The sequence below is a fragment of the Anas platyrhynchos genome, chromosome 5 (genome assembly GCF_047663525.1).
Source record: "Anas platyrhynchos isolate ZD024472 breed Pekin duck chromosome 5, IASCAAS_PekinDuck_T2T, whole genome shotgun sequence".
NCBI classification, from domain to species: domain Eukaryota; kingdom Metazoa; phylum Chordata; class Aves; order Anseriformes; family Anatidae; genus Anas; species Anas platyrhynchos.
The window spans coordinates 7,649,281-7,663,295 of NC_092591.1; the positions used below are offsets into that span (position 1 = coordinate 7,649,281).

The following is a 14,015-nucleotide window of genomic DNA, read 5'->3' on the forward strand; positions in this document are numbered from 1 at the left end:
ATCAGGGTTAGTATGGTGCCATAAACTCTGTTTGTTGTTCACAGAATATTTGTTATGAGGGACAGGCTTCTTCCCTTTTGGTGTAATGTCTGGCACTGAGCTGCTTATGGCTATGCATTGGAGGTTGATTTAACCCTTGGTATTTACTGTTCCTTGGGATTTTGTGCCACAGTAACAGTAGCCATGGTTTTGTAAAGTTGCATTTCTGTTGTTGTTCTTCAGGAAAGCAGATAATGAAAAAGTTTTCTATAGATTCTTGTGATAGACTAAATCTTCTAGCTATTGCTGAAAAATAGTCAGATCAAGTATTCTTTCTGAAGAAAGGGAAGAATAACCTAGTCTTTGAAATACAGTTTCCACTGTTCATCAGAACTCCAGTGTGCTCATCATCTGCAAGTCAGGCCACCTCTGTGCTGTTGAATAATAAAATAAGTCCTTTGAAGAGCACTGGGATGTTGTCTCCAAACAGGAGCAGGGCTGGTCTTGTGATGTAGAATCCATTGAGTTCCATCAGTTGGCAGTAATGGGCTTATTTTCTCATTTTCAGAAGAGAAGAATTTGTTTCTCTGTTAGTTTCACAGATCTTTACAGTCACAGAGGATCATTGTGACAGAGTAATCTCCTTTCTTATACTTCACAGACCAGAGAATTTCCCTCTCCAAATTACAGCTTTGAGACCTTAATGTGTATTTTTTTGGTTTGTTTTTTAAAGAGCAAAATCGCTTTTGCCATAAGAGGTAGCCATTTTGTTTGCTGTGTAATTTTGTCTATTCATTACTATACTCCTGATGTGTGATATACTTCTGATGTTTCTTTTGCAGAATGAAGTCAGACTACTCTATGATCAGTTAACTGAGAAAAAAGCTACTCTACAACAATGTTTGAATGCAATATGTGGCCATAATATTTCTGAGCAGCTTCAGGTAATTTAATTCAAAGGAAAAGAAAAACTTATTAGCTAATGTTTCCAGATTTCTACAATTTACTAAGTTTCATATTTTCTAAAGTTTGAGTCTCACTTAGGTTTCAAGAATGGGGAAAAGAGAGAGTTCAGTATTTGATACCCCTTTCTTCTTACTACATCCCAGTCCATAGCTAGACCTAATTCCACTCCTTTTAGCAGCTGGAGTGGATGAACCAGTCTCTCCACAACCTCTCAGAGCAAATAAACCCCACACCATAGCAGGAAAGAGAAAAAGTTACTTAAAATGCAGCATTTAACATGTTATGCCTTTTTTTTTTGAAAAACTATATAGCTTTTCATCATGGGAATAGGACTGCAATATTTATATCCACTCATTCAGCAGTTACGAGCACTTTATCTTAGTGTAGCATTTGACCAGTTAAGGTTTTATGCAAAATTTTTAGGGACTAGCAGAGAATTTAAAATGAGCAGACTGCATATCTTTCCCAGAATGGTCATGAGCCGTCTATTTACTTGCTGGTAAAAGAGGGGTTCCCAAAACATTTTTGTTACAGGCTCATAACCATGTTTACAGAAACGATTTTCTGCCAGGCTGAAAGCTATTCCCAGAACTTCTGAAGCCCCATGTAGGAGCTGTTGCTTTAGGTATATCTTGTGAAATAACCACTCTTGTAAAAGGAATGTCATCAGTACGTAACTTCCCTTCATTCAGACAGAACTTGTGCCAGTCCATCTCTTACTGAATCTTTCCAATTCATGCAAAAAACCAGTATTTTCTGAGGCCATGATTCCTTTTAATAGCTGCTGTAACGCATGTACAATGCATGTACTGAGACACAAGACCTGAATTCTCTTCCTGGTTGTGTCATGTAAACCCAATGAGCTGTGTCATGAGCAGTCTTGTCTATTTAGCTCATAAACTTGTTAGATTATGGTATGTCATTGTCAATTTATGAAGTGGTCATACAGCAGAGGTCCAGCCCCTGGATCTTCTGCACAGCTAGTGAAAATGTAAAGTCTAGAACACAACTCTTTCTAATACCTCCTGTTGTCTTTAATTTCAGAAAACAGATGTCTGTGCTTTGGAGCTGCAAAACTTTGAGAACCAAGTAGCAAAACTGAGAGGCTATGGGGAAAGATTTCAGTTACCTATCACCTTAATCCAGGAAGTTTATAAATTAGAGGTAAAAACACAGTATGGTTTCCACTTATTCAGCAAGGTTTGATCTTTCTGTGCAAGGTATTTTTAGCATCAAAAAAATGATAGTTATTTTGCATTCTGGGAATGAGTGGTTTGGTTTGTAAGATTCATTTCTGTCCTAACTAAATTATGTTCATGTTATAGGATGTTTTGGATGACATGTGGAGGATTCTGAAAGCAAAGTATGTGGAGCTGAATTCCCCTTCCATCAGTGAGAACCAGTATGAGGACTTACTTCGTGGGTTTGCAGAGTTAGTTGCTATTGGACAAGAGAAGGTTGCACAAGATGCAAAGCAGCTAACAAAAAGCAGGGCAGCTCTACAGTCTTACTTGGAAAATCACAAGGTATGGGATGCTAATCACAATACTGCTCAGATCAGCATAGCAGGAGCATTATTTTCTGTAACTGGTTGCTCACAACTGTCATGGAGAAGAGTTACTCATAGGAGAGGGACCGGAGTACCTGCAGAAAATGTTGAAAAGCTTTCAGTTAACCAGAATTGGATCTCTCCAAGAAGGACAGTTTATTACAACTAGTTTTCATAATAAATTAAGATTGGGGTATCAGTTGTGCCAGTCTATTTAGTACTACTGCTGTGGCTTACCTCAGAACATATTGATGTATGATGAAAATGCATGTCCTTCTGGCTTTTGGTAATGAGATTGCTGAAGTTGCAGTCTAGCAACTGAAAGTTGAGGCTTTGCATTCTTTGCATTCTGTGCCCTCATGATCTGATGGAGGAAAATAAGCTGTAACAACTCTTTTTTTAGGGGAGGATAGTTTAGGTCCTCCCCTTGGAAGCCTGGTGTCTCCTCTACCCAGCTGCTACATGTTTGATGGAATATCCTGAGAATGCACCTGTATCCTCACTGTTCTGCTGCTTGGCAAGAAGCCCTGGCCAATACTAATCACAGGAAGACATGTCTGTCATGTCAGTATCTTGATTTAACTGCTTCATGTAGCTCAAGCTCCTTAAAGAATTGCTTCAGGATGCCAAGCACTGCAAATCACTACTCTGGAGTCATAGGAATGATGTTTTGTCATTTAGTCAGAAATTGCCCTTAGCAGAGTAAAATGTTAAGAATTTATTTACAAAGGAAATCAAATATAGAATGTATTTGCACTCCAAATTTACACACATTCATTTACAAAAATAAAAGAAAATAGCAAGAGTAATTTTTCCTGCCCTAGTTATCAAGACTTACCAGGATGCTCACAGGGTTACAGTCCTTAAGTGAAATTCTTGTACTAGGTATTAGTTCTTAGTTAAGGTCTTGATTGAAGAGTATGATCTTGCATACTCAAAGGTTTTTTTTGTGGTTTTTTTTTGTTTGTTTTTGTTTTTGTTTTTTGTTTTTTGTTTTTTTTTTTCTGAGAGAAAGTATCTTACTGAGATTCATCCCTTTCCTGGGGGCTCGGCTGAGCCATAACTAAATCAAACTGTTACCTTGCAGTTATCCCAAAATACTTATGTGCCCTACCTACTACTTCTGATCAAACCCTTGATGCTTGAAGTCATCTCCCATCTAAGTGAAACAAACTGAATAATGGCTATCTGAGGATGATGATAATTACCTCACATTAAATTCAACTTGTGTATAGTTAAAACTTCCTTCCATCATCTTCCTCCAACATCTCTGTATTTTATATGAACTGAAGGTATAAATGTAGATTATTTTATTTTTTATAAGTGTATAAATGAAAGTAGTGTATGCAACTCATCACTGGTTATTGACTGACTGTAAAATCATCAGTAACTGCCATCCTGAGTTGATGCAGAGTTTGAGTAGAGGGTTCCTGTTCCCAGCTTTGAGAGGTCCTGAAGCTGGCTTCTCTTCTCAGTGAGTCTTATCTACCTTCTCCATACTCCTGCATGATTTCTCTTAAAGAGCTGGCTTTAACTGTTGTTTGTTTGTGTTTTTTTTTCAGGACTTTTTCCACAACCTCATGACCCACATGGCTTTCATGCAAGCATTTTCCGAGAAAGTGTCTCCCTCCATCCTACAGAAGAGAGAAAAATTCTGGAGAGAGCTGGTGAATGAAGTCAGATTGTTGGAGCAGAAGGCCAGTCAGTATGGTATACACTTAGAGAGCCTGTTAAAGGTAATGAACCAAAGAAACCCAGGGTAGAAGCTGGAGGGAAGGAGGAAACAGGTTGCATATAGGGGAAGCCTTTCTGTATCTGTGATTCTTCGGGTGGAAGTTGTTCTTCTTTCACATCTCCATTGGATGGCAACTTGTTCTGTGTGTTTCAGTAAACTGTCAATTTCTTTGAAAAAAACTCTGGAAGAGGACATTTCAATCCATTACTCTGATGTGGGTGGGACTTTATGACTTGTTGTAATTTTAGAATGTGTGGGCTGACAGTAGAACCTTTTAGGACATAAAAATACTGGTACTGCTTTAAAATAAAATCTGAAAAATGATTTAAAAACACCACTAAAGAACAAAAAATTAAGTGTACCTCTTTAAAATTAGACATCTTGAAGATATTCAGTGAATTATTTCATCTGTGATAAAATCATATCTCACTTTAAGATTTCCATATGACTTATCTGTTTACGTGTTCTGTTTCATTGAAACAAGAGCTACTGATGCTAGAATAAGCATTAAAGTCTCAGTCTGACGTAGCAAAAATGCACAGATAGATATGTGTTATATTAATGACGCAATGTATTTTTTAGGAATGGACAGAATTTGATGATGAATGCCTAGCTTTCAGTAAGGAGTTAGAGGCAGTTAACTCTACGTTGCCATCTGTTAATTTGGTTGAAGAAACAGAAGAAAGATTAATGGAAAGGATTGCACTTCTCCAGGTATTGATGTGTCCGCCTCTCTGACTGTTTATCTTTGTGGATCTGTAGGGCTAGAAAGAAAGATTAATTAGAATATGAGGAGATGCCAGTTTGCAGGGCACTGCTTCCTTTGTGTCCATGTCTGTGAGTGGATGCATGCTGAAAATTTCCATGTTCCGTTTAAAAGTAGTGAGGGATTGGGCAGCTAATTTCAGCCACGGTCTGCAAGTTCACCTAAGTAGGAGTAATGACTATAGCTGCTTTAGAACTTGGTCTTAAATGCAAATACTTGTGAATGGTCCGTAAAGCAGAGCAGTGTGAAAAGATGGCACACAGGCTACATGAGTCACAAGGACAGCCAGGAGCTTTGGGATGAACACAGAGCCACTTCTCTGTAATTCAGGAATGATCTTGCCGTGATGTAAAACCTGTGGAAGAGGAGAATCAAGCCAGTGCCTTCAAATATTTATACACCTGGTTGCAATCCTTCTAAAATTCTGACTATTCAAAATGAAATGTCCTGATTTCCCTCTGACCAAAGAGAATAAACTCCTTTTGTAGAGAATGGCAAATAGGCTACTGGCTTGTTCCCAGTTGCAGCTCTGATGGCAGAGCTATACCTTTATTTAGAATATCAATTCCAGTTTGAAACATTTTATCTATCTTTAAAATATATGAAAATATAAAAACAATCTTTATGGTTGTTTTATAAAATTAAGAAGAAATAGTATTTGATAAAGTGGTGTATCCTCAGAGTGATTTGCATTCCTGAGAGATTTGACCTTTTATGTCTTCAGAGGACCTAGTCTGTTGGAAATCTTGGAATTAGTGAGTCTTTGGGTCTATAATAAGTCCAGTTTGATATTTAGATTCATAGACTGTAAAGACAAAAAGAACTACTGTGATTTATTGTAGCTGACTGCATAAAAGAAATCACTATACGTTCCCAGAGAATTCTGAGCTACAGTTTATCTTTTGAAATAAACCAGCAGTAGATAATAATCACAGTGGCCCTCAGGTGCTTTAGATGCCTGTCACAGTGAGATGGGAGACATATAATATTTGCATAGCCATTCATTGTGAAGTTGTTTGCTTTCCTTTATTTCGTAAGTTCTTAACTAGCCGTTCACTCTTAAGTCTTTATTTTACTTTAATGACATCAGAAACAAAGTAGTAAGGCTTTAGAAGATTCTTTTGGGATGACTCCCAGCAGTGGAGCTTTGCAGTTTCAAGGACAGAGCAGAATAAAATTCTCTGGGGTTTAATTCCTGTGAGACAATTATCCCTATTAATAATAAATATTGTATAACCACTTCTGTCTGGAGAGAATTGAGAAACTTGCATATCATACAATTGCTCCTTTCTGCCTTCTCCCTAGGGCTGATCTACTTCCTGTTTCTTTTTCTTTTTTTTTCTCCCTCTTCTTATTTTGAATTTCCAGTGAAGTGTAGTAATGGTAAAATGATGCTTTGTTTTTATTCAGCTCTCTGAGCAATCCAAGCCACTCTTATGACTTCGACTTAATGTCTTCACTGTTCACTCTTCATTTCTCCCTACCACCATTATTCAGTAATTACCCCAACAGCTTCTTTCAAAACTTTGGCAACGTTTTAAAAATAGGATAGAGACAGAAGCCCTACTAAGAACAGGAGTGTAATAATTTTCTGCTGGGGACAATCATATGTTCAGACAATGCAGCCAGGTCTGACAGATATGGTTCATCCATAGCCTGAAGTTTACGTGTGTCAAAAAGGCCCAGAAAATCATATCAATTGTTCTGATTAATGCATAAAATTATGTTGAGATCTCTTTTGATCTATCAAGAGGGAACTGAAAAAAATAAACCATATCCCTTTTACATGTACTGAAGTACAGATTGCTTCGTAATGGAAAACAAAATACATGGCAGAGGAAATGTGAGATTAAGATGTTAGAACAAATGGTATGTATTTTGATAGCCATGTTTTCGATTTTTAAAATGTTATTGTTTTGCAAACTTCCCATATTCTGATAGCAAATCAAAAGCAGTGTTGATGGAAAGCATGCCCGGCTATACCAGATGGTGAAAGAAGGGAAGAAATTGCTGACTGCAGTGAGCTGTCCAGAAATCACAAGTCAGATTCGGAAGCTGGAAGAGCAGTGGTTGTCCTTAACTAAAAAAATTGGCAATGAACTACACAGACTTCAAACATTACTCCAGCTCTTGGTCAGGTGGGTTATAACTCAGAGTGCAATTTGAGATATCAGCTAGAAATTAATTTCTAACATTCTATAGTTGCATTTTCTAAATATTGATATAAAAGTAATAAATGTTATACTGCCTTTCACTTAAAACTCAAAAAAAAAAAAGCAGTAGTGATCAGAAAAGTGATATTGTATTACACAGCTGATCTTCTTGCACTCGCTTCACTTCCCACTTCGTTTTGTGGGAATGCTGTTTTGATTGCTATCATTGCAAAGTATCTAGGCAAGTTAGCTGCATCATGCTGCAGTTCCTGTACTGAAAGTGTTAACAGAAGCTCTGATCCTGCTGCCGTAAGCATTTTTATTATGAATGCAAAGTAGCCTTTGTTCCCATACAAAGGCATAGTGCACCAATCTGCATGTACACGATCCCCCTTATAAACTCTCAAGACCTGGTAGAAATGCTGCCTCACCCTGCTGTTTTTTGCTCCCTGAAGGGGAAAGACCCAGGTATGCTCTGTGCTTTCACAAGGCCCAAGCCAACTGTCAGCTGCAGTCCTGGCAGTTCGGGTGGAGGCAGTCTGGAGCTTTACAACCCCATCCACCAGGCAATGCACCAAACACAGCTCTCCCTGCACCCAGTCTGTGTCCTCTGAGCCCAGTCTGCCTGGACCAGTGGTGGAGATGAAGCATTCCTGGATTTATTGGTATTTAGTCCTGCTGTGTGTTCTGTCTGCACTATATCTTGCAGTATGTGCAAGTGATTTTGACTACCAGCAAAACTGTTTTCACCCACTTGAGCTTGTCCTAACATCTGCTGGGTGAATATGGAAAGAGGATGTTTTCAGAGAGAGCAGACCAACTGAAAAGAGCTGCTAGGGACAGACTCTTGTGTATCTGTAGCAGAACTGCTGTGTTGCACATCAGCCAGTGCTGGTGCTGTGCTCCCATAAGAGTTATGTAGCTGCATAGGTGTCAGAATACCTTCTCACAAAGAGAACAACTTGGAGAATGAGAAACTCATCCTAGACTCAGATAGGAGATAAATGTTTGTGTGTTTTGTTTTCTCCTTTTAGCTACAACAGAGACTCAGAGGAATTAATGAAATGGCTGGATTCTGCTCAGCAGAGAATGAATTTTTGGAAGGAGCAGTCTCTCAGTGTGTCGCAAGACCTTCCCACCATCAGGGATAACATCAACAGCTTGTTTGTAAGTCTGTTATCCTACCAGTTATCCTACCAGGTTGAGATGGTATATCATGACTGCCAGGAAAATGACCCTTTTGACTTTTTTTTTGCATTTGCCATGACTAGAAGCTGCCTACAGAATATGACACAGAATGGCTGCATGCCCCAAAGATACTGCATTACCTGGATGGGGAACCAGGAGGATCGGAGGCCAAAAAAAAAACTTCTTTCAGATAGTTAGGCCAGCCAGAGTGCATAAGCCAGAATGGGATCCTCTCATAGAGAGTTCCCAGTTGCAACATATCACAGCCCAGCCAGGATCTCTTATGCATGCATAGTATAATAGCATGGTTTCTCTCTTGCTCCTGATACCAAATACCAGATACAGCAATTCAGCCCAGCTGATGGACCATTTACCAGCAGAGATGGACTCAGGGAGCAGGAATGAAGTGGATGTGTCTGTGGGGTTGGTCAGCCAAAGTCAGGGAAGAGAAACCCTATAAAAAAGCAGATTCTGAATTGCATTTCATGTCTTTGCCTGCTCTCTGGTGCTCCCCTCATATAACTAGCCAGGAGATTGAGCCCCAATGTGAGACCTGACAGAGGGAGTCTTGCACAGTGGGAAAGCAAAGCGTTGTGAAAGATGGACACGTAGGTGTGAGCCGGACAGAGACTTGAGTGAGGACTGAGGTTGCTCCCTTGACCACTGTGTGGAGATGAGGATATTCCCAGTCCCTATAGAGTAAGAGGTAGTATTCAGCATTGTATCTAGATGGGCAGAAAAGGACCTTACACAATGCCATAACACGTTGAGTTTAGGTTTTCTGAACTTTACAAACTTGCTAAAATCCATTTGTTGAAACAGTTCATCCCATGACTTGAAAACCTGGTTTGTCTTCTTTATTTAAATAGATGTATAAATATTTATCCTCTCTTAAAATTCTTCCATGCACCTCAGACATTCTCTAAGGAAGTTGATGAAAAATCTTCCCTGAAGTCTTCTGTGGTGAGCACTGCCAACCAGCTCTTTCACGTGAAGCAAGCTGATACTGCAGCACTTAGGTCATCTTTGGCAAAGTTTGAGCAAAAATGGGGAGAACTGATTACGCAGCTCCCAGCTATCCAAGAAAAGCTTCACCAGGTGAGGAGAAACTGCTGCCATCTCTCAGTTTGAGCTGAATAATTACTTTAAAATGTTGCTACTGGCATTCAGTTGGCTGCTGTGTGATATCTGCAAAGCACCTCTTTGTTAATTAACTGTCTGTCTTGCTTTCAGAATATCCCCAACGTTATACTGCTGTTTAATTATTGCAGTGTTCTGTCTATGCTGTTTTGCACATATCTATCATCTCTGCACTTTTATATGAAAGTCCATTACAATTAGAAATGGTTTTATTTCAAATTTCTGAGTTCTCTAACTTTTTAAAATTTAAGTCTTATGCCCCTCTGGAGCACAGAACTCACTTTCAAGTTCATACCCTGATAATTGCAATTATAAGATCTGAGCCCTCCTAAAAATACAGATGTCATCTTCCTTGATATCTCTAAGAAGCAGAATGTGGAGGGTTCGTTATGTGCTTTACTCCTAGCTTCAAATGGAAAAACTTTCTTCGCGGGAAGCTATTGCTGAGCTAATGACCTGGCTGGACCATGTGGAACAACAGAAGGGACACGAAGAACCAGTAAATTCACAAAGCAGTGCTGCCCATGTCAGAAGTCTCCTTCAGAAGTACAAGGTAAATGAGAAGCTGAAACTCCAGGGTTAACTTATGTTTCTTTTGCTGTCTCAAGCATGGAAACAGCCTGTAGGCACTGTTATATCCTTACCCCTGCGCTCAGGGTTTCCCAAACAGCCTCAAAGGTGCTTTAACATCTTATGTTATAAAACCCTTTTGTTTCTGTGCCACACAAAATGCTGTCTGCCTTGTGACACAGATACTGCCAGCTGTGCTGTATTCTCTGTTTCCTCATTCCATTCCATCTGTCTCACCCCCATCTGTCTCATTCCTCTCTCTTACATTCAGGTTACCAGATGTGTTGAGTAGGAAAGCTTTGCTTACTTAAGAAGCTAGTCTCTGCATTTGTGCTGTGTTTTAGTCTGCATTTTCAACAAGGAATACATCATAATTTTGGATCTCCAAAGTCAGCATCCATTTAGCCAGAGAACAAGGATTTTGAGTATTATGTTTCATCAAAAGAAATAACCTGCTGGGAAAGAGGTCAGATGAATGTCTCTGCAGAGATGTTAGAGCAGGCTGTTGGCTCAGTTTATATGCTAAAACTCCAATGGCAGAGGCTTATTGCCCCAGCCACAGGAAGGGCTCAAGCCATTCTTGTAACTCTGTACATGTCCAAGAGGCCAACCTCAAGGCACAAATCCCTACAGAGATCTTTGTTTTGACCTTGTGGAACTACCAAGTGGTCCTCTGTGCTCAGACTGTAAAGCATTTGGCCAACCTATGGTGGCTGTGGTTCTCAGATGCTTTTATACTGCACATAATGCAAGTGTCAAAGTATACATTTCTTTCAAAGTACCTTAGTTTAGCAGATATTTAGCATTTTGTTCATTATCAGTTGGTTTTGCAGGTTGGGAAATGTTGAGGTGCTGCTTTTAACCCTTTGGATATTTAGAGATCAGTTTGTAGATGCGCCTTCTGCACTTGCAAGCAATGTAGGGATGTGCATGCTGAGGAGAAAGCTGGAATAAGGGTCACAAATTCCCAAAAGGAAGCAGCTAAGGCTGTACCTATACTGGAGGTCTGCCTGATGGCTTTTTTTTTGGATACTGCTAGATACAGTGAAGAGCTCTTTCTTTCAGCCATCTCCCTGCCCTAAAAGACCTTCAAAAAAATAAAATCGCATTCCTTTATGTTGATTTCACTGTGTGCATAGTTTCTGGCTTGCCTCTACAGGCAAGGCCACTGTTACTGGAGGACACCTTCTTCCCAGGTATTCTGATATTTTGTTCTGATATCAGTTATTCTGATTAAGGAGCACAAGCTCTTATTGCACCGTGCTTTTACGTCTATCATGAGTGTAGAAAAGCCTTGGTATTAGCCTAATCTGGACCCGTGGCAGTGTAATGGTATTGTTTAATGGATAAAATGCTGGATCTGGTACCCCTTGGTTTCATTCCTGCACTGGCATTAGCTTGCTCTTATCTTGAGCTACCAATGTAATGGTAGTGATTTCCTGCAAAAATTTCAGTGAATGGAAATAGCTACACATCTAGAATGGTAAAAATGGAGAATCAATCCTAAAGCCGTGTCTGGTCAGATCCATTTCAGAAAAATTATTTAGGCCATGGATCAAAATAATAAGCCATGAATGTCTCATAACTATGCCTCAAAGCATTATTGGAACTGATCAGATTAAAACTGCCAAACTAATTGTTTTATGTATGTTTGTTTGTTTATTTTTAAATCCCTCCAGGAATATATGATGGAAATGAACTTTAAACAATGGATGGTAGATTTTGTTAACCAGTCACTCCTGCAAATGAGCACTTGTGATGTGGAAAGTAAGCGGTACGAAAGGACGGAATTTGCTGAGTGTCTTGGAGAGATGAACTTGCGGTGGCATGGGCTGCAGGCTTCTCTGAGCAGAAAGGTTTGATTGCATTTCATTGCTTTCTCTCATGCAACTCTGATCTTGCCAGTGCCAGTGCTCTGTATTTGGCAAGCAGCTTTTCTCCCTGAGCCTGAAAACACTGTAGAACACAGTGAGGTTCCCTGTGCTCTCTGCTGTTTGGCCATCCTGCTGTCTCATGGGAAGCCTATGGAGTAGTCTAGTGCATCAACTACCAGGTAGTGTCCAAGTACCTACACTAAGGTCTGGGAGAGCAAACTCCCCTGTAACTTGAAAGAACGGAAAGTAGACAAACTCTGCTCTTGAGGACAGCCTAGGATTTACCCCAGTTGTTTATATTAGGTGGAGAAAAACAGGTTTCTCAGATGAAGAAAATGCAATCAATGATGTGTCAACAAATATAATGATAAAATTATGAAGAAGGAAGAATTCAGAATAGTGTTTGCAGGGGAACCCTGCAAAAGTTGTGGCATTGAAAATTTAATGGGAGAAAACGCTGGGTGGTTTGTGGAATTGAGGGTAAACTACGCTGGTTCATACAAACAGCCAGACCCTGCTTAGCAAACACAGCACCAAAAAAGCAAACATCCCCTCCACATACCATAGGATGGGAATGAGAAATACAGATCTATTAAGCCACCACCCATTTTCCTGTTGTAGCTGTTTGATTTGCTTAAAAAGTAATTATTAAGAAATGTTGACAGCCCTGTTCAGATGTAAATGCATGGCAGTGCTGGAAAGGGCACAGCTGGGGGTCTGTTCCCAGCCCTGATCCATCCCTCAGGAGTCAATGGAAACAGGTTGCTCTGTGTCTTTGTCCTCCTTCTGCAGCAATGAGAAATGCTTTTCCAGTGGAGTGCTTTGAAGATCAGCAGCTGATAGGCAAACTCAAGGTGCAGCCTAATTATAACAGTGCATCTTCTGTGTTTCTCTGTAGAAAATACATTTCTAGGAGTGCCTTTGCTATGGTAAGACTAGAAATAATCCATGCATCCAGAATTAGATGCCAGTGCTTGGGTGCCTCAGTGCCTAGAAAAGCCAGTGTGAATCATGCAGCATGGAAAAGACCAGGGGAAGGGCAGAATCCAAAAACACAAACGGAACCCTTGTACCATGTTCCTCTTTCATCTGTTCCTCTTCTGAGCTTGCAGGACACTGGGACAAGCTGCCCTCCCTGATGCAAAAAATGTTGATCAAACAGAATATTCCCAAATTTTTCTGACTCGGAAAGTCTCCAGAAACATTTCCAAGTGGAAAATTCAGTTCTTGCACAGTGATGAAAGTTTTGTGGGAGAAAAGGTTATCTTCTCTGTTTTCAAGGAACCACATTCTAGTATTTAGTGGATTCTCAGGGCTAAGACTGAAGATATGAGACTTTTCCCTTGCTTGTAACCTTGCTTGTCAGTAACTTTGTCAGTGGGTTCTAGGGCAAATGAGATTTTCATACTCTGTATGATCTTGCCAAGGTAGACAAGGCCCCCAACTTCTCAGATGCACAGTCTGCCAGCTTCAGATCCCACAATGCCTTGTTCCCTTTCAAAACATTTATATTCAAAATACTTTTTACATTTACATTCGAAGTATTATTTAAATAAAATACTGTAATCTCAAATTTAGTTATGGAAGGGGGAACCCTGTTTCTTCCCACCTCTAGATTTAAGTAAGTTAAAATATTTCTGTAACTTTCAGATACAAGACCTGGAACACCTTTTGGAAGATATTACTGAAAATGAGAACAAAGCACAGACTCTACACAACTGGCTGGAAGCTCAGAGTGATCGACTAAGATCTTTACAAACCCCAGAAAGTCTGATGTCTGCGCAGAACACATTAGATGATTGCAAGGTAAAGCATTATGTGTGGATTATTATTGTCCAAAACGTATGAAACACTTTGCTGAATCCAGCCTAAAGAGCTGCACAGATTTTAACAGAAAAACATGTAAAAGAAGTTGCTGTTTCCTAGAAGAGTAATACAGTGTAACGTCAAAGCATGGTAAGTTTTGGTAGTAAAGACCTAGACCCACCAATGATGTGAATTGCTTTTTTTTTTTTTTTCCTCCATTTGAAGACACACCTACTGTTGTTTCATGGTGTTTGGAATGTGCAGCAATATTATAGAACATATTCTGAGA

At 39.6% G+C, this 14,015-nt stretch overlaps 1 protein-coding gene across 7 annotated transcripts in view; it reads left to right on the plus strand.

Moving 5' to 3' along the window:
• The window catches only part of SYNE2 (spectrin repeat containing nuclear envelope protein 2), a 187,370-nt gene that overhangs the window by 119,679 nt on the left and 53,676 nt on the right, over positions 1-14,015 (plus strand). For all 7 annotated transcript variants that reach the window (XR_011809434.1, XM_072038197.1, XM_038179355.2 and 4 more), the window contains 11 exons: positions 822-923; positions 1,990-2,109; positions 2,271-2,471; positions 4,057-4,230; positions 4,812-4,943; positions 6,937-7,133; positions 8,183-8,315; positions 9,252-9,434; positions 9,883-10,029; positions 11,726-11,902; positions 13,571-13,726. Coding sequence is in view for 6 of the 7 variants with exons in the window: in XM_072038197.1 (XP_071894298.1) it covers positions 822-923; positions 1,990-2,109; positions 2,271-2,471; positions 4,057-4,230; positions 4,812-4,943; positions 6,937-7,133; positions 8,183-8,315; positions 9,252-9,434; positions 9,883-10,029; positions 11,726-11,902; positions 13,571-13,726 (1,722 nt within the window). In the remaining variant the exon portion in view is untranslated. The remainder of the gene's footprint in view (positions 1-821; positions 924-1,989; positions 2,110-2,270; positions 2,472-4,056; positions 4,231-4,811; positions 4,944-6,936; positions 7,134-8,182; positions 8,316-9,251; positions 9,435-9,882; positions 10,030-11,725; positions 11,903-13,570; positions 13,727-14,015) is intronic.